General features: G+C 44.7%; 1 protein-coding gene across 1 annotated transcript; it reads right to left on the minus strand.

Moving 5' to 3' along the window:
* Positions 1 to 9,437: 9,437 nt before the first annotated feature.
* On the minus strand, positions 9,438 to 15,575 carry Spata31f1 (SPATA31 subfamily F member 1). Its single transcript, NM_001399152.1, has 4 exons — positions 15,214 to 15,575; positions 14,560 to 14,605; positions 14,012 to 14,072; positions 9,438 to 13,352 (listed from the first exon to the last, which is right to left on the minus strand). The coding sequence occupies exons 1-4, from the start codon at positions 15,355 to 15,357 to the stop codon at positions 9,608 to 9,610; spliced, it is 3,996 nt and encodes a 1,331-aa protein (NP_001386081.1). The 5' UTR covers positions 15,358 to 15,575; the 3' UTR covers positions 9,438 to 9,607.
* Between the last annotated feature and the right edge of the window lie 5,219 nt (positions 15,576 to 20,794).

Raw genomic sequence — 20,794 nt, forward strand, 5'->3', positions numbered from 1 at the left:
AGAATCTTGATCATATCTTGTGGCTATTGAGTAGATGGTACCCTTTCAAAAGAACATAAAAGTCTTTTGAAATCTAGGCAGAGGGTTTTGGTGCCTTCTAAAGTGCAGTGGGCGTGGTGAGGAAATGGGTGGTGTGCTGAATAGTTTTGTGTCAACTTGTCACAAGCTAAAGTCATCTGACAGAAGGGATCTTCCATAAAGAAAATGTCTCCATAAGATTGGGCTGTAGGCAAACCTGTAGGGCATTTTTTAATCCGTAACTGATGGGGAGGGCCCAGTCCATTGTGAGTGGTGTCCTTACTGGGCTGGTGGTCCTGGGTTCTATTCAGGCAGGCAGGCTGAGCAAGCCATGGGGAGCAAGCCAGTAAGCAGCATCCCTCCATAGCCTCTGCTTCAGCTCCTGTCTCCAGGCTCCTGCCCTATTTGAGTTCCTGTCCTGGCTTCCTTCAGTGATGGACTATGGTGTGGAAATATAAGCTAAATACATCCTTCCCACCCCCCATCCTCCACCCCGCACCTCCAGCTTGCTTTTGGTCATGGTTTCATCACAACAGTGAGAACCCTGACTAAGCCGGATGGGTGAGGAGAAAGAAGACTGACCTAACTTAAGACGTGGTGCAATCAGGCTTGTGGAACTGTCTTTGGTGGGAGACGGTGCAGGAATTATCCTCTGGTGAGCGATTACCACACACATCGTGGGAGGGGACTTAGCTGACTGAGATCAGTACCGTTATCCGCTATGAAACTATATTGTGTGGAGAGATGGCTCAGTGGTTAAGAAAGAGCACAAGCTGCTCTTCCAGGGTTTGATTTCCAGAATGTACAAACCTACTCCCAACTCCCTGTAATTCCAGCTCCAACAGATCTGTTAGGAACATAAGTGAAACCATTTTGTGTAACTTGAAAACCAGTTCATGTGACTTAGAATAATCTGCCTTCGAGCTAGGAGTCGGGCATAAGCAAGCTCAGACGGGAGCTGAGCCCAAGACAGAGTTTGATGTCCTTCCTAGCCCCAAAGAGGAATTGCTGGGTCAGTAACCCAGACTGAGCAGTGAGCCCCCAGATAGGGGAAAGCTAAGATCCAATGAAATGATACAAAATAATGGAAGTCTGAGAGTGGCCCCTGGGATCACATTGTTCTGTTGTGCTCCCAAGACAGCATCTTAAGGCCGTCAGCAAGGCAACTTTGAGGCTGCCTGTGTGTGGCCCCAGCTTTGACTGTCTCCAGTACCACTGCTGAGCACATGCCCGCCTGCCTATGGGAACTAGCATCTGGCTGGAAGCTCTCCAGGACCTTCTGGGACCTCTACAAGTGCCATCCTCCTGGTCTGTCACGGCTGGATGACTTCATGGCAGACATGGGTTGAGTCGCCAAGCTCTACCTAACTGGAGCAAAGTCTCCATGCAGAACTGTGCCAGGGTGTCCACCCACCCAGCTGCTCCCTACTTGGTATCTGTTTAGCCTTTGTATTGACTTGGTAGTGTAAGGAATGCTTGTGTGGATAAACTGAGCATAGTTGAAAGGCAAATCTCACGTGGGCATCCTAATTGCTGACCCCCTCACAGCCTACCCACTGTGCCTTCTACAGGGTCGGATCCCCTTTTCTGCCCTTCCTGGGCCTATGCATATATGTAATGTACACACATCTAGAATGGGCCTATCTCGCACCTGCCAGCAACACGATGACACACAGACTTAGTATTTAAAGCTTGAGCCTTTTCGCTTAGGCAGTCTCCCAACTACTCTAACTGTACTAATCCTGACACCCTGCCCTGCCACGTGGCCAGCTCTACCCCTTTGCTCTGCTCTGGTCTGTCCCTTCGCCTCCTAGTCTGCTGGCTGCATCTCCCCTGCCTCAATTATTTTCCCAGCATCCTTCTCTGTCTGCCTTCCACTTCCTGACCAGCTACTGGCCCTCGGATCTTTATTGCAGTGAATCAAATGCAATTCTAGATTACCTTAGGCAGCTGAGGAAGGATATTTAAAAGTATAAGGCTGGAGCTGGGCCCTAGAAATACAGGACCAAGACCTTCTAGTATTTAGCTCTCTGCCCATACGGAATTATCAACTGAATACACAGTCGTGCCTCCACACTGTGTATCCTAATGGACATATATGCGGGATAAGCATCCATGTGCATAGAATTAAGAGCTGGAGAGATGGATCAACCATTGGAAACACCAGCTACTCTCCCAGAGGTCCTCAGGTTAATCTCCAGCACTTACATGGTGGTTCCCAACTGTCTATGACTGTAGTCTCATGCCGCCCTCTTCTGGTGTGCAGATGTATGTGCAGACAAAACCTATTGGGAGAGTACGAGTGGTAGAAGAGAGGGTAGATTAAAAGACAGAGGTAGACAGCAGCAGCAGGTCCCCTGTGTCTGAGACACCGCCAGAACCTGAAGGGACTGACCAGATAAACAGTTCTCTGTACCCAAATCCCGTGGGAGGGAGAGCTAAACCTTCAGAGAGGCAGACACGCCTGGGAAACCAGAAGAGACTGCACTCTGCCCACATTACTGATTCCAGAGGAAACACCAAACGCCATCTGGAACCCTGGTGCACGGAAGCTCCCGGGAAGGGCGACGCAGATCTTCCTGGTTGCTGCCCCCATGGAGAGCTCATAAGCAACACCCCATGAGCAAACTTGAGCCTTGGGACCACAGGTAAGACAAACCTTCCTACTCCAAGCGACCTGCCTAGTGAACTCAGGACACAGGCCCACAGGAACAGCTGAAGACCTGTAGAGAGGAAAAACTACACGCCCGAAAGCAGAACACTCTGTTCCCATAACTGGCTGAAAGAAAACAGGAAAACAGGTCTACAGCACCCCTGAAACACAGGCTTATAGGACAGTCTAGCCACGGTCAGAAATAGAAGAACAAAGTAACACTAGAGATAATCTGATGGCGAGAGGCAAACGCAGGAATCCAAGCAACAGAAACCAAGACTACATGGCAACATCGGAGCCCAATTCTCCCACCAAAGCAAACACGGAATATCCAAACACACCAGAAAAGCAAGATCTAGTTTCAAAATCATATTTGATCATGATGCTGGAGGACTTCAAGAAAGAAGTGAAGAACTCCCTTAGAGAACAAGTAGAAGCCTACAGAGAGGAATCGCAAAAATCCCTAAAAGAATTCCAGGAAAACATAAATAAACAAGTAGAAACCCATAGAGAGGAGACACAAAAATCCCTGAAAGAATTCCAGGAAATCACAATCAAACAGTTGAAGGAATTAAAAATGGAAATAGAAGCAATCAAGAAAGAACACATGGAAACAACCCTGGAACTAGAAAACCAAAAGAAGAGACAAGGAGCTGTAGATACGAGCTTCACAAACAGAATACAAGAGATGGAAGAGAGAATCTCAGGAGCAGAAGATTCCATGGAAATCATTGACTCAACTGTCAAAGATAATGTAAAGCGGAAAAAGCTACTGGTCCAAAACATACAGGAAATCCAGGACTCAATGAGAAGATCAAACCTAAGGATAATAGGTATAGAAGAGAGTGAAGACTCCCAGCTCAAAGGACCAGTAAATATCTTCAACAAAATCATAGAAGAAAACTTCCCAAACCTAAAGAAAGAGATACCCATAAGCATACAAGAAGCCTACAGAACTTCAAATAGATTGGACCAGAAAAGAAACTCCTCCTGTCACATAATAGTCAAAACACCAAACGCACAAAATAAAGAATATTAAAAGCAGTAAGGGAAAAAGGTCAAGTAACATATAAAGGCAGACCTATCAGAATCACACCAGACTTTTCGCCAGAAACTATGAAAGCCAGAAGATCCTGGACAGATGTCATACAGACCCTAAGAGAACACAAATGCCAGCCCAGGTTACTGTATCCTGCAAAACTCTCAATTAACATAGATGGAGAAACCAAGATATTCCATGACAAAACCAAATTTACACAATATCTTTCTACAAATCCAGCACTACAAAGGATAATACATGGTAAAGCCCAACATAAGGAGGCAAGCTATACCCTAGAAGAAGCAAGAAACTAATCGTCTTGGCAACAAAACAAAGAGAAGAAAAGCACACAAACATAACCTCATATCCAAATATGAATATAACAGGAAGCAATAATCACTATTCCTTAATATCTCTCAACATCAATGGCCTCAACTCCCCAATAAAAAGACATAGATTAACAAACTGGATACGCAACGAGGACCCTGCATTCTGCTGCCTACAGGAAACACACCTCAGAGACAAAGACAGACACTACCTCAGAGTGAAAGGCTGGAAAACAACTTTCCAAGCAAATGGTCGGAAGAAGCAAGCTGGAGTAGCCATTCTAATATCAAATAAAATCAATTTTCAACTAAAAGTCATCAAAAAAGATAAGGAAGGACACTTCATATTCATCAAAGGAAAAATCCACCAAGATGAACTCTCAATCCTAAATATCTATGCCCCAAATAAAAGGGCACCTACATATGAAAAAGAAACCTTACTAAAGCTCAAAACACACATTGCACCTCACACAATAATAGTAGGAGACTTCAACACCCCACTCTCATCAATGGACAGATCATGGAAACAGAAATTAAACAGAGACATAGACAGACTAAGAGAAGTCATGAACCAAATGGACTTAACAGATATTTATAGAACATTCTATCCTAAAGCAAAAGGATATACCTTCTTCTCAGCTCCTCATGGTACTTTCTCCAAAACTGACCATATAATTGGTCAAAAAACAGGCCTCAATAGGTACAGAAAGATAGAAATAATCCCATGCGTGCTATCGGACCACCACGGCCTAAAACTGGTCTTCAATAACAATAAGGGAAGAACGCCCACATATACGTGGAAGTTGAACAATGCTCTACTCAATGATAACCTGGTCAAGGAAGAAATAAAGAAAGAAATTAAAGACTTTTTAGAATTTAATGAAAATGAAGGTACAACATACTCAAACTTATGGGACACAATGAAAGCTGTGCTAAGAGGAAAACTCATAGCCCTGAGTGCCTGCAGAAAGAAACAGGAAAGAGTATATGTCCGCAGCTTGACAGCACACCTAAAAGCTCTAGAACAAAAAGAAGCCAATACACCCAGGAGGAGTAGAAGGCAGGAAATAATCAAACTCAGAGCTGAAATCAACCAAGTAGAAACAAAAAGGACCACAGAAAGAATCAACAGAACCAAAAGTTGGTTCTTTGAGAAAATCAACAAGATAGATAAACCCTTAGCCAGACTAACGAGAGGACACAGAGAGTGTGTCCAAATTAACAAAATCAGAAATGAAAAGGGAGACATAACTACAGATTCAGAGGAAATTCAAAAAATCATCAGAAATTACTATAAAAGCCTATATTCAACAAAACTTGAAAATCTGCAGGAAATGGACAATTTCCTAGACAGATACCAGGTACCGAAGTTAAATCAAGAACAGATAAACCAGTTAAACAACCCCATAACTCCTAAGGAAATAGAAGCAGTCATTAAAGGTCTCCCAACCAAAAAGAGCCCAGGTCCAGACGGGTTTAGTGCAGAATTCTATCAGACCTTCATAGAAGACCTCATACCAATATTATCCAAACTATTCCACAAAATTGAAACAGATGGAGCCCTACCGAATTCCTTCTATGAAGCCACAATTACTCTTATACCTAAACCACACAAAGACACAACAAAGAAAGAGAACTTCAGACCAATTTCCCTTATGAATATCGACACAAAAATACTCAATAAAATTCTGGCAAACCGAATCCAAGAGCACATCAAAACAATCATCCACCATGATCAAGTAGGCTTCATCCCAGGCATGCAGGGATGGTTTAATATATGGAAAACCATCAACGTGATCCATTATATAAACAAACTGAAAGAACAAAACCACATGATCATTTCATTAGATGCTGAGAAAGCATTTGACAAAATTCAACACCCCTTCATGATAAAAGTCCTGCAAAGAATAGGAATTCAAGGCCCATACCTAAACATAGTAAAAGCCATATACAGCAAACCAGTTGCTAACATTAAACTAAATGGAGAGAAACTTGAAGCAATCCCAATAAAATCAGGGACTAGACAAGGCTGCCCACTCTCTCCCTACTTATTCAATATAGTTCTTGAAGTTCTAGCCAGAGCAATCAGACAACAAAAGGAGGTCAAGGGGATACAGATCGGAAAAGAAGAAGTCAAAATATCACTATTTGCAGATGATATGATAGTATATTTAAGTGATCCCAAAAGTTCCACCAGAGAACTACTAAAGCTGATAAACAGCTTCAGCAAAGTGGCTGGGTATAAAATTAACTCAAATAAATCAGTAGCCTTCCTCTACACAAAAGAGAAACAAGCCGAGAAAGAAATTAGGGAAACGACACCCTTCATAATAGACCCAAATAATATAAAGTACCTCAGTGTGACTTTAACCAAGCAAGTAAAAGATCTGTACAATAAGAACTTCAAGACTCTGAAAGAAAGAAATTGAAGAAGACCTCAGAAGATGGAAAGATCTCCCATGCTCATGGATTGGCAGGATTAATATAGTAAAAATGGCCATTTTACCAAAAGCGATCTACAGATTCAATGCAATCCCCATCAAAATACCAATCCAATTCTTCAAAGAGTTAGACAGAACAATTTGCAAATTCATCTGGAATAACAAAAAACCCAGGATAGCTAAAACTATCCTCAACAATAAAAGGACTTCAGGGGGAATCACTATCCCTGAACTCAAGCAGTATTACAGAGCAATATGATAAAAACTGCATGGTATTGGTACAGAGACAGACAGATAGACCAATGGAACAGAATTGAAGACCCAGAAATGAACCCACACACCTATGGGCATTTGATTTTTGACAAAGGAGCCAAAACCATCAAATGGAAAAAAGATAGCATTTTCAGCAAATAGTGCTGGTTCAACTGGAGGTCAACATGTAGAAGAATGCAGATTGATCCATGCTTATCACCCTGTACAAAGCTTAAGTCCAAGTGGATCAAGGATCTCCACATCAAACCAGATACACTCAAACTAATAGAAGAAAAACTAGGACAGCATCTCGAACACGTGGGCACTGGAAAAAATTTCCTGAACAAAATACCAATGGCTTATGCTCTAAGATCAAGAATCGACAAATGGGATCTCATAAAACTGCAAAGCTTCTGTAAGGCAAAGGACACTGTGGTTAGGACAAAACGGCAACCAACAGATTGGGAAAAGATCTTTACCAATCCTACAACAGATAGAGGCCTTATATCCAAAATATACAAAGAACTCAAGAAGTTAGACCGCAGGGAGACAAATAACCCTATTAAAAATGGGGTTCAGAGCTAAACAAAGAATTCACAGCTGAGAAATGCCGAATGGCTGAGAAACACCTAAAGAAATGTTCAACATCTTTAGTCATAAGGGAAATGCAAATCAAAACAACCCTGAGATTTCACCTCACACCAGTGAGAATGGCTAAGATCAAAAACTCAGGTGACAACAAATGCTGGCAAGGATGTGGAGAAAGAGGAACACTCCTCCATTGTTGGTGGGATTGCAGACTGGTACCACCATTCTGGAAATCAGTCTGGAGGTTCCTCAGAAAATTGGACATTGAACTGCCTAAGGATCCAGCTATACCTCTCTTGGGCATATACCCAAAAGATGCTCCAACATATAAAAAAGACACGTGCTCCACTATGTTCATAGCAGCCTTATTTATAATAGCCAGAAGCTGGAAAGAACCCAGATGCCCTTCAACAGAGGAATGGATACAGAAAAGGTGGTACATCTACACAATGGAATATTACTCAGCTATCAAAAACAATGACTTTATGAAATTCATAGGAAAATGGTTGGAACTGGAAAATATCATCCTGAGTGAGGTAACCCAATCACAGAAAAACACACATGGTATGCACTCATTGATAAGTGGCTATTAGCCCAAATGCTTGAATTACCCTAGATGCCTAGAACACATGAAACTCAAGATGGATGATCAAAATGTGAATGCTTCACTCCTTCTTTAAAAGGGGAACAAGAATACCCTTGGCAGGGAATAGAGAGGCAAAGATTAAAACAGACACAGAAGGAACACCCATTCAGAGCCTGCCCCACATGTGGCCCATACATATACAGCCATCCAATTAGACAAGATGGATGAAGCAAAGAAGTGCAGGCCGACAGCAGCCGGATGTAGATTGCCCCTGAGAGACACAGCCAGAATATAGCAAATACAGAGGCGAATGCCAGCAGCAAACCACTGAACTGAGAATAGGTCCCCCGTTGAAGGAATCAGAGAAAGAACTGGAAGAGCTTGAAGGGGCTCGAGACCCCATATGTACAACAATGCCAAGCAACCAGAGCTTCCAGGGACTAAGCCACTACCTAAAGACTATACATGGACTGACCCTGGACTCTGACCTCATAGGTAGCAATGAATATCCTAGTAAGAGCACCAGTGGAAAGGGAAGCCCTGGGTCCTGCTAAGACTGAACCCCCAGTGAACTAGACTGTTGGGGGGAGGGCGGCAATGGGGGGAGGATGGGGAGGGGAGCACCCATAAAGAAGGGGAGGGGGGAGGGGGAGGGGGATGTTGGCCCGGAAACCGGGAAAGGGAATAACACTCGAAATGTAAATAAGAAATACTCGTTAATAATAAAAAAAAAAGACAGAGGTAGGTGTGTGTGTGTGTGTGTGTGTGTGTGTGTGTGTGTGTGTGTGTGTGTGTGTGTTCTAGAAGGGGATGGAAGTAGGGCTGGGTACAAGCTATTGGCCATAACAGGCTCAAATGGGTTTACATAGCTTCTGGTGCTGTAGAATGCTAGCGAAGAGTCTTTAATGTTCAATCCACTCCTTGGCCATGCAGGCAGCTTACAATGGCCTTACAATCCTATCCCCACACAGCTGGGCCTTGGGCTAGCCTCCTGCTTAGGCGTTAGTGCTAACAAGGCTGACCCTAGTTTCCTCGCATGAAGACAGGAACACAGCAGCTTTATCCCAAGTACAAGAGCTCCTTCTCTGTGCTCCACCCTCCGTGGCTCTTCCTTCCAAGGAGGTCCCTATGGCTGCCACACAACTGAAGCATAAGGACCGGGCAAAGGGGCTGTACCAGGCTTCCGAATGGGTTCTCAGGAAGATATTCCCAACGCCACTGAGGTGAACACAGAGAGTCCACAACTCAGGCGTGATGTCTGTCATATGCACCATGTGCATTTTCCTTTTAGCTACTTTACTTTTGGCTGTATCTCCCTCTCTCTGTTCTCCCAGCATCCCACTTCCTGCCTCAAAAATATAGACTCAAAAGTATCCCTTGAAGAAAGGTGTGCTCTGGAAAGAGCCATGAGAATTTGGGACTAAATTTCCTCTCCAGACAGGGGTGGGGTGGGGTGGGGCCGGATATTGCTGCTTCCTTCGTCCCCTTCCTTAATAACATACAGCAGAGACAAGAAAAGACAGGTAACTCTTAGTTTACAGGTACGGAATATATTATGGGTGGCTCTTTAATCCACCTGTTCATTAGAGAAAATAACAATAATCGTTCTCTTTAAAGGATACAGAAGAGGGGGAGCCTAGAGGCTGCCATCACCCTGAGTGGTCTCCATTAGCAGAACAACATTTCTGAGGTGAACCCTGGGATCTAGGGTGGGTTTCTCTGTTGAGTGGCATAAGCCAACCTCGGACAGTGCCGAGGACAATAGTGGGAGCTGCCCAGTACTGAGACAGGGCCAAGCTGCCGAGAGCGGGGCCAGAACTTACTGTCTAGAATATAGGAAGGAGTTAGATAGGGAGCTATCACTGGCTTCTCAGAGGACAAAGACTGGGCCTTGGGCCCTCTGAAGTCCTCTGACCTAGTTTTCTTGGTGGGGCTCTTGGTTCGAAGCAGACCCCTTTCAACATTTTCTTTGCTGGTTTTGGCCACCTTTCCAGGTGTAAAGACCACGGGCGGTTCTGTGTATGTTCTGCTCTTTGTCTTGGGGTTAATAGAGTGTAAAAAGAATTTCATCTTATTTTTCAAGCCAGCCTCTGGAAGATGGCTGGGCCTAGTGTTAGGAGAGGCTGGCATCATACGCCCTGGCGAAAAGTGACCCGGGCAAGGTTGGGCCTGAAAAGGCTTTCTCTGAATTGGTGAGCATGGAGAAGGCAGGCCCTGGGGGGCCTGGGAGGCCTGGGAGGTCTGGGAGGCCTGGGAGGCCTGGGAGACCTCAGAATGGGGGACTTCAGCAATCCTTGCAGCTTCCAGGACAATGGAGTCCTCAATTTGACTGTCTTCTGTGTCCTGCTCAGAGTCTATCTCCATAAAGATTTCTGGAGGTGGAGCTGGGAACTCGAGCTCAGGGGATTCCCGGGGGCTGTGTGGACAGACACCCTCAGGCTGAAAGTTATGGCCCTGTTGTGAGGACCCCTGAGGTGTTCTGTGCAGGGTCTTCTTTTCCACTTCCAGCTCTCCATCTTGGTGTGGTTTTTGACTGACCAGGGAAAGCAAAAGACCAGCATCCCCTTCTCCAAGGTCTCCCGCTGCCTTGGGTTTCCCCAGGTTTCTGCCTGTCATTGTGGGGACATGGCCGGAGGATTTACTCTTGCGTGAGCTTTGGGACTCGGTGCTAAAGGGTTCCCCTAGATTGGGGGTTTCCTCACCGGTTCCCATCTGAACATAGTGCACTTGGGCCTCAATCATATTTCTGTAGAAGTATAAGGGCCTGGGGCCCTGCGGGGCAGAACTATGGGGCACTGCTCTTGAACTCGGTCGCTCTTGCTCCTGAAATGCAGCTGGCACTGCAGTAGCTGGCAGTTCAAGGTGGACCTCGTTTGGATCTGGGGCTGGAGGAAGGTCACCTGAGGCGGGCTGTTCCTGGAACAGTGTGCTTTCTGATAAACACGGACTCCCGAGAGACTCCTGTATGGAGTCACTCTCTGGGTCTGCTGCAGATGACTCTTGGAGAGCATTTGCTTTTAGAGGAAGTCCCAACTTTATCTCCAGGACCTTTTTCTTCAGGTGGAAATTCAGTTTCTCCATGATCTCTGTGTTAAATGAGTAGGGCCTATTCAGGAGAGGCTCTCTCTCTGGAGGCACCTTCTCTGTCCTTCCATCCATCTGTACTCCAGGCTGGAGCTCCTCCTCAATATTTGCAGAGGTCTCGTTGTCATCTTGAGGACCGGACACAAGCCCACTCAAACACGGACCTTCAGATGGGGACTTCTGACGTACGGGTTTCTGTGGGCTTTTGACAGGCCTGGGCATGTTTGTGATTACAAATTGGTCAACAGTTGGGGATATTGCTCTCGTTGGGGCCACGCAATAAAGGGCCTGCAGGCCTGACAGGAAGGCCAAATACTTATGCCTTAAAGTGGTCTCCAGTTTCTTAATGGTTTCCTCAGACAGGGCTTGGGGTCGCCTACAGTGTTCAATGAAAGCACCTGAAAAGGCCTGTGTGTCCTGGTCAAGGTCCATTTGTTTCCAGGGAACAACTTCTTGATGTAGGTCAGGGTTGTTTTCTGCCTGGAGCTCCAGGGGCTGACCTTGTGGAATGTTTGGGAATAAAGTCCCTGCTGCCATGTTCCCAGGAATTCTGTGGTCCCGGGAGCTTTGGACACAGGCAGGAAACTTACACTTGTGGATTTGTTCACATTTGGTATGAACATGGCTTTTCAATATTGCCTTCGCCTCAGCAAACAAGTGTGGCATAGGGATTGACCCTTTGCCGGCTGTGGATGAGAACACGCCACCAGACCTATCGACTTCTGGGTTCTCTGGCTGTGAGATGCTCACATCGGGTAGACTACCGCCCATGCAGGACAGGGACTGCTGGTCGGGAGAGGAGAGGAGCATATGAATGGAGTGCTGGATCCTCTGGGGCAGCCCCCAGCGCTGGTGAATCAGCTGCTTCTGCAGGTGGAATTCCAGCAGCCTGCGTGCGTGCCGTGGGATGAAGAAAAGCTCTCTGGTGAGGACTGAGAAGGATTTTCGTGGCCGGGAGGCTTTTAAAGTCTCGCACGGCTTGGCTTTATTACACAGCTTATACTGTGTGTGGCTCTGCGTATATGGGGACCCAGGGATGACAGCTGGCAGGCCCCACTGAAGCTGAAGTTGTCTTTGTAGAAGATGCCATTCCAAGGTTTTACATTCTGACAGAGTCAGAAACGGGACACCAATCTGAGCTCTTTGCTGGTGCTCACACAAAGACTCATTTGGAGAAGTTGAAGAAGGGGGAAGAGCTGCCTTAGGTAAGGGAAAGAGTGGGAGCTCCTTCAAGAAAGGAGGGTCTTTGTAGGAGGGTTTGAAGGTGTCCTTGGAGACACCCTGAGTGCATAAGAAGGTAGACCCCAAGGACTCACTGTGCATAGAAGGGAGGCCGAAGAATAACTGAGTGAATTTCTTCTGAAGATTGCTTTGGAAATCATCAGCTTGTGCCTTAGGCAGTAGACAGAGGTCACGTACAAGAAGTTCATAGTCAGGAATGGGTAAGGGCTTTTCCATAGGGCTGGGGATTGGTTTGCAGGGTAGTCTTTGGTCTAGTGAAGACCACTCCGAAACCCAAAAGGTCTGGATAGGTTGTCGGTCCATATATGAGTACCAAGTCTGGGGGGACATACCCCCAAACCTATGAACATAGTCTTGAGAATTAGTATTCAGGATAAATGGAACCGGTTGATTATGTTCTGGCTGGAAATACATGGGTGGGTTTGGCATCAGTTGCTTTAGGGACTCCTCTACACGTCTGGGGAGCCCCCACCTTTGGAAATGCATGAGTTTTTTCACATGCAGCTCCAAAAGCCTTAACACTTCGGGGCTGAGGAATGGCTGAGGGACATCGGTGACAATCGACACAGACATAGGATGTGTGGCATGAGTGATTTGTGGGTTCAGGGTCTGAAAAGGGAACTGTGAGTCCAGTGCCTCATGCTCTTGGAGCTGCTGGATATAGTTTAAATTGCTGTCCACCATGTCTTCCTCATTTGCAAAAACCGCTGACTCCTCAAGCCTTGAAGACATCACAGTCTCAGGAGCCATGGGCATGTCTGTCGGATGAAAGTCCTGTCCTACCTGGAGGTGATCAGTCCAGCAAATCTGGACACCATCTGCGCTGGTGGACTGTGTGAACTGCTCTGTTAGGTGTGTTAGTGTTTGGTTTCCAGGTGCCACTGGAAAATTTGTGGAGGGCCCAGAGTAAAGTTCCTCACTCCATTGAAAAGACTCACTGGATATGGGCAACATCTCCAGGCAAACAGAGCCCTGTGGCAGTCTCAACAAAGCAGGGGAGAGCTGGTTTTTCTCACTCTGCAGCAACTGCCGAATCTCTAGAGTTGCAGCCTCACAGATTTGGCAGCCGGGATCTAAACACAGGAGCTGCCGCACACTTCCCTCCTTGGGGATCCAGCTTTGGCTTGGAAGAGAGAAATAAGACAACCATTAATGAATGATTTTGTCTGCCTCTTTGGAAGAATGTGTCTGGAGATTTCTGGGCCCTTTTCTCCAGTCCCACAAGTTCTAACCCTGCACTGTAGGAAGTGAGGTCCTCATTCAAGGCGTGGGATGTCCCTGCTGCTATATCCAGAAACTCATGGGAATCACTCATGCTCTCCAGAAACTACGTAGAGGGCAAGGTGATGGGGTGATGGCCTCCCAGCAACTGCTCCCCAACTCTGAGGACAGGCAGGAGGTAATATCAGCAGGTTTCAGCCAGACCCAGGGCTCTGCCCTTGAAAGGGGGCAGCAGGAAGTGGGTATGACATGGTGACCTCTTTATGCTGAATTCACTCTCTTGACAGGTGGGTGTCTGGGTACAACCCCAGCAATGTCCTTTACAGAGCATGCGCTAGTCCATTCTGAAATTCAGAACTGCTGAGACCCTAACATACAGATTGGGTATGGGTGGCTCTTCCCTGCTGAGCTGTGACCCTTCTCTGCTCCGGCAGCCCTCTCAGCTGGTGAACCTGCCTGCACGGTATGTTTCTTCTTCCCTCAATTATCCCTTTCCTCACCCCTGGCCCAGATCAGGCCACGAAGTCATCAGTGTTTAGACCACAGAGGTCAAGAGATCACCTTTTCATGATAGAGAGCAGCTCCCACGGCTTCTCAGCTTCTTCTCGGGAAAGTCTCCTGGCTGAGGAATCAGGACACAGTGTCATGTGGTAAACGGGCACATTAGGGGTATCCTACAGGAATCTGAATGGTCAATCCTGATCTCCGCAAGGGGAAGCTGAGCGCCTGGGCTCGGTGCTCTCTGGCGGGTCTGTGTATAGCACCACCATTTACAATGTGCTGTCCCCAAGGATAATTAATGGTATGCTTATTTTATTGATAAACCCACAGGTGAAATGAATTCAATAGGGTCATAAACCTAGTAAATGACAGTGAAGGACGCCTTAGTTCCTCAATTCTTTCTTGTCAGGGGAGTGAGGCAGAGGATTTTTTTTTTTTAACATTCTTACTTTCTGACTTCCCATCAAGAGCAGTCCTTTGTAAATGTCACCAGTTAGTGGCTCTGGAACCTCAGAAGTTAGAGCACTTGACACCAGGCAGGGTCATAGAGAAGAGGAACTGTAGGGAGTTCTCCAGGGGTGGGGAGTGGGGAGACATTGGGACTTTACCTCTTGACGCTGCATCTCTAGCCCTTTGCCTGACTTTTTGATGACGCTTAAAGAGAAAAATATTAGAATGTGAAACCGGAACCTTCCTTTCTCGTGCCCATGTTGTAACAAACATCTTATACATTTCCTATCCTTTCATTAGCTATGTGTAATTTTTACTCTCCTCCATTGCTTTCTGCTACACTCTACCCTTTTTTTTGAACCCTGACTTCCTGACTCTCCCCCTCTCTGCATCCTTCCAGTTCTCTTCGAAACTGAACTGAACTCTATTTCCTATCCAGCTACTGACTGATGTTTTACCAGAGTCTGCAGGCAAAACAGCAGAAGTAATGGGACACGTATAGGATGTGTCCTAAAATAACGGCCTTCCACGTACAAATGCCATAACAAACTGAAATGGGAAATTCTCCTGTGTTGGGAGATCTGAGATAATCTTGGCAATCTTAGTAATCTTCCATTCAAAGCAATACAAAGGTTTTTGGCTCACAACTCATGATCGTCCTGGTAAGGAAAGGCCTCACAGGAGAAAGGTATTATATAAACACCCCCAAAGGTGTCATATCAAAGCTGTCAGATGGGGCAGTGAGGTCATAAGTGGGAGGTGGCAGACACTGGGTCTCCACCAGCTCAGTGGGGGTCACAGGGTTTCCCTACCCGGCAGCAGCTTCTTTTATGTTCGCACTTCAATCCTCGGTAATTCTGACGCACTTGCCAAACAACCAAGACGATGATGAAAATGTAGAAGTAGACGTATGAAGAGCATTCAGTATCCCACAAAAAGCCCGTAGAACTCAACATCGTCCAAACCTCACTCGCATGAGGAGACCAGCCATCCCTACTCTAATAGCTCCCAGGACCAAGGCTTGGTGTGAGCACACCACAGAGGATAGAATCAGGCCACCCGACTGCATCACAAAGGCCTCCATTCCATAAAAGAAGCTGGTGCGGTATTCCAGTCTATAGAAGAGGGTACATGGTTATCTTGAAAGGTCATGAAACCTCGGTCTGAATGTCACGTTCACAAGCAGGGCCTATTCCCCATGTCCCCTTGTACTCACCCCACCCCACCAGCCGGCTGGTTCTTTCCTTCACAATTGTGTAGTTGTTCCTGGTGGTCAGAGTCTGGGCTTGGTGCTTCTAGGCTCTTGACATCTTATTTGCAATATTGAAATGAGCAGATGCAGATTTGCAAAGTACAAAATTGTATTCAAAGCAAAGTGGTAGTATAGACCAGAAAGAAGGAATGGCGTTAAAATAGTGACTGCTGACAAAAGGTATGCAAGGTTCCCAGGGATTGTTTGGCATTTCTTCTGATAGAATTTAAGAGAAGGAAGAGTTTGGTTGCTAAAGATTGCATAGGTGAGGGGTTGAGGATTTAGCTCAGTGGTAGAGCGCTTGCCTAGCAAGTACAAGGCCCTGGGTTCGGTCCTCAGCTCAAAAAAAAAAAAAAAAAAAAAAAAAGATTGCATAGGTGATTCTTTATCTTGACTGACAGAATGTTATGTAACCTTGAAGGACCCCAAGTTGACAAGACAGACTCCATCTTGTAACCAGGCTATCGGGAGCCATAACAGGACAAGCTAATAACTAGCAGGTGATCAACCTGAGATGGCCAGCCTCGGATAATTATATAATATGCGACTGGTTTGCCCTTATTAAGCAAGGCTGTAAGGGATTCATTTTAGGAAGTATTCCTGCTATTAAAATGCTTTTCCTGTTGCTATTATTAAACATACATAACAACAATTAAGTAATTGCACACCCCTTTAGAGCAGATCTCTGCAGATCTACGAAGATGTACTGTCTCATAGTGATGCTATACAGACAAATAGAAGACTTCTTAAGTCTTAATATGATCCTATAAGAATTCCTAAAATTATATCAGTGATTATTAAGCTCTTTTATAGTTGGACTGCTATTAAGTCTTTCTCTGATAGTCAAAACTGCAGTGAGAACTCTGCCAGTTTCCCAAGTGTCACCAGTTAATTGCTCTTAGATGGTAGCCAGACTTTCTCTTAGTCAGGACACATTCCAAGAGGTTGTAAAACAATTATCAAGGGTCATAAAAAGGGAACTAACAATTTATTATAGTTGCTAGGACAGAGGATAAAATATTGACTGGGTTTATCTGTACAAAACTTTCACTAATAACTTAGTTATGGTTTTAAACTTTCAGTGAACCTGTGGAGCTGTGACAGGTGATGGATGTTTAGCCAGATAATTACTCCTGATGGATATGCATGTAAACATTCTCTGTTGTAAACTTCTATTTCAGTTTATGATTTGATTTTTTGTATGAACTTGTGATGAACTTTGTAACATGTGATCATGTTATTCTGAACATATATTCTGAAAGATGTTTAAGTGCTGAGGACAAATGGAAGAATGAGAACTGAGGTGGAAGGAACGGGGCTGAAGAGTCAGGATTGAGCTGGACAGGACTGAGCTGGACAGGGACTGGGCTGAAGAGTCAGGCCTGAGTGAAGGAGAACTGAGCTGAATTGAACTAAGGAGAACTGAGTTTAAAAGATCTGGGCTGAGAATAAATGCAGAGTGGAATAGCTGGAGACCATAGTTAGCATAAGAGAGCAATGTGGAGAATGCAGAGGAAAAGAGGGAAAAAGAAGAAGCTGGAAAGAGCAGAAGGAGCAGGCAGGTTTCTCCTTACCATGGGACAGAACAGGTCATTTCTCAATAGCAAGGCAGGCTTAGTCTTATTAAAAGCAACAAGCCTTTTCTCTTACAAACTTGGGTTTAATTCATTTAGCGTTAAAAGGGTATTAGTGATTTCTTTCTCTATGTAATAATGATTGGAGCTCATCTTTCATCCAGAATGAGTGAGTTCTTTCTGCACCGGTGCTTGGTTTTTTGCTCCATATGCATATGTAAGTACAGATGTGTGTAAGTATGTAATTGTGAGAATGTGTGCATGTGTATGTGTAAGAATGTAATTATGAGAATGCATGTAGGCGGGACCCAACTGGTTTGAGTGGAAATGTATAAATGAGCATTCATGAGTCTGTATATGAACTTATATAAGTTTGTGCATATTTGCCTATGTAAAAGTTTTTCCTTCTGCAAGCGCTATTCACTTCTCTTGGTTCAGTAGAAGTTTATTGCTTCAAACTTCCCCCTAGCCTGACAAGCCTGAGGCATAGGGACAAAAGGGAAAAGGCTCTAGCAATTAATCCTCTACTTTATCCCCTGCTGTTTTAGAATGAGGTGCTAAATGCCAGAGACTGCAGTTTCTGGCCCCGGAGGAACACAGAAGGCGGGTCAGTTACAGTAGCAGAGCATAGTGACTTAGACATAGATAAGTAAATCAGCTACAGTAACATAGTAACTTAGACTTAGATAAGCAAACTTATTATTATACAACAACCCTAAATATCTCATAAGACAAAGTCTTACCCTTCACCAACACTCTTCCCCCTCTGCTGCCTCAAGAAGAACCAACTAGAAAGAAGAGGTACCGGGCCTGGGCCTCCATTTTTATACGCGAGGCCCTGTCCTCAGGTTAAACCCTAATTACTGGAAAAACCTCAAACTGTTTCAGGAAGAAACCACCCTAGACACAAGCCATCAGCAGGAAAATACCTAAGGCTCCAGAGGTTATAGATAGATATAGATTCCTTAAGCCAACTGAAATCATTGTTAACCAATCACGTAACTGCCAAGTTGATAAGCCACTTGCCCTGCTGTAACCACAATAAAAAGGCTGAAACTTAGGTGCTTGGGGCCATCTGTGCTCTCCTGCTTTGTTGGAGGGGCCTGAGGGGCCAAGCTCAAGCTTGAATAAAGCCTCTTTGCCTCTGCATACTAGAATTCAACTCCTGGGGGTCTTTGGGGACCCTCAGTTCTGGATATAACAGCCTCTTTCCAATGTGTATGTTCTTTCTCATAATGCATCTAATTTTGATCATATGCACACCCCATTAAGCACAGGCGTGAGATGGCAAATAGAGGTTTGCTCCCTAGAAGTCCACTCAGAGTTCGTCTTGTTACCCATGTATCCAAAATTAACTCAGGTTATATCAATCTTCCTACCCTCTTACAAGATGCATTTGAAACTGTCCAAGTTCAATGGCTGTTAAGAGTGAAGCAATTTATTCTACTCTTTAGAGATGGCTGTGTGCTCAGCTCAATACAAATGGGGGTCCTAGGTTGCTTACAGGTTGCACAGGCATATTGTTTGGAGAGTGGCATGTGTGCATAGCCCAAGTACACTGTTAAAGGGATGTGTGCATAGCCCAAGTACACTGTTAAAGGGATGTGTGCATAGCCCAAGTACACTGTTAAAGGGATGTGTGCATAGCCCAAGTACACTGTTAAAGGGATGTGCGCATAGCCCAAGTACACTGTTAAAGGGATGTGTGCATAGCCCAAATACACTGTTAAAGGCATGTGCGCATAGCCCAAGGCAAACAGAGTTCTAGGTTGATAAGTGATTCTTATGTATGTAAAAGGAATTACATATTCTAGCTAGCCCATATGAAAGACACGCAATCTTTGTGTTTTATTTACAAGCCGTAAGCCTAGATTGGGCAGGCTTGGAGCCATTCTGACTTACATCCCAGCCATATGTTCCTTGTTCCTTGCCATTTCTCCTGGCCATGTGCTCATAGTCCATGAGAGAGCGTCTACTCTCATGGTGGCCTCCTCTTCTCCGTGTGTCCTTTCTTCTCCATTTCCTCCCTACCTGTGACCTCAAGCCAGGTAACTTAAAACCCACTTACCTTTATCCACTGCCCAATCATGGGTTTTAGCTTTTTATTTAACCAATTAACTTGGGGAGCAAAGATACGTGGCATCATTTTGTGTGTGTGAAGATCTACTCATGCCTGAGGGTCTCCTCATCAGGGGCAACCAGGGGGCCAGTATTTAGCAAAGCAGTACCAGATCAACCCCTTACATTTACCCCTTTGTCTAAATAAAAAGACTATTTTATTACAATAATGAACTATATATAGTAAGAAAAACTATGAAATCTATGGTGTAATAATTACATTCACAGTATCCAGTCCATTTATATTTGGCAACTTAGGAGAAAGTATTCTATATTGGCGAGTTTAGAGTCCTATTTTTAAATCATTTTTCTCATTGCCATCTTAAGCATTTAAATCCTTTAACTTTCATTATTTGCAATTATCAACCTTAAAACATTCATTTGTAGCTTAAACCTTCAAGCTCTCCAACCTATATAACTTGCATTTACCATCTTTAAAACATCTCTTTAGACCCTAAAGTATTTTTTTAAGATTCTTTATAAGTTAAGTTTGACTATGAGACTATGGCTATCTGGCCTTCATCCCCATCAGAGATGTGAGAAGGAATACACATTACTTGAATATGTAGGAAGCCCAGGTCAGCAACTTCCAAGGTTAAGGAATGATGGAGAAATGGCTGCCTGAATTGCTCCCCAGAATTGTCTTCAGAATGTTGGAGCATTCATCTTCAGCCTTCTAGCCCAGTATATCTGACAGACCTTTTGTGAAGCAGGAATTATGAGGGACTTGCTTACCCTGTATTAGCAGAGCTTGGCAGATGTCCCTGAGTCCGTTTGTCCTTTCTGAGCAGTGCTTTGTTCCTAGCTGAAGTATGGGCGACGCTCTGCCTTGTGGCCGCTTGCCACATTGAGGCAAACTCTGGATGCAGATTCTTGATGCTCATCATCTTCTTTGAAATAGAATGGGGCGCTGCCAGGAGCTGACATGCCTTAATGTCGAAAAAAGGCCTTAAATAAATTTTTAAAAACTTTAAATGCCATATTCTGTGAGTCTCTGAGGGTTTTGAAGACTACCTGTCTATTCATAGCATACCTGAACAGGCAAACATTGCTTATTTCTAGATATTTATTATCTGTTCAACCCAGGATGTTTATTTCTGTTATAATCTTCATTGGTATCTGACGTGATACTAGTGACTATTAACTTGTGCTCCTTAACCATCCCTAATAGATTGGGGGGGGGGACCAGGTCTTAGGAGGAGTATTTAGCTTTTAAATACAAAGCAGCACCAGATAACCCCCACACACACACTTGCCTCCTTATGTTACTCATCCTCAGAAAACTAAGTACTTTGGCACACCAGTTACATTGTCAGGAAGAGTGGCTGGGACAGAGGAATTTCTACCATCTCTCCTTACTTACCTGGAAATGTGTCTGAGAAGCACACAGGGGTTCAGGGAGGGAACATATTTAAGGATCAGAAATGAAGAGCCTTAATATTCACTAAA

Source organism: Rattus norvegicus, chromosome 5 (assembly GCF_036323735.1).
Source record: "Rattus norvegicus strain BN/NHsdMcwi chromosome 5, GRCr8, whole genome shotgun sequence".
In the NCBI taxonomy this organism is placed as follows: Eukaryota; Metazoa; Chordata; class Mammalia; order Rodentia; family Muridae; genus Rattus; species Rattus norvegicus.

Bases quoted from the DNA above. Each gene is read 5' to 3' on its own strand.
- Spata31f1 (NM_001399152.1), bottom strand. From the start codon at position 15,357: ATGTTGAGTTCTACGGGCTTTTTGTGGGATACTGAATGCTCTTCATAC. The intron at 14,606-15,213 runs GTAGGGAAACCC...TTTCTCTTTAAG, and splicing joins ATAAAAGAAGCTGCTGCCGG to CGTCATCAAAAAGTCAGGCA. The intron at 13,353-14,011 runs GTGATCTCTTGA...CTCTCTTCCAAG, and splicing joins CTGCTCTCTATCATGAAAAG to CCAAAGCTGGATCCCCAAGG.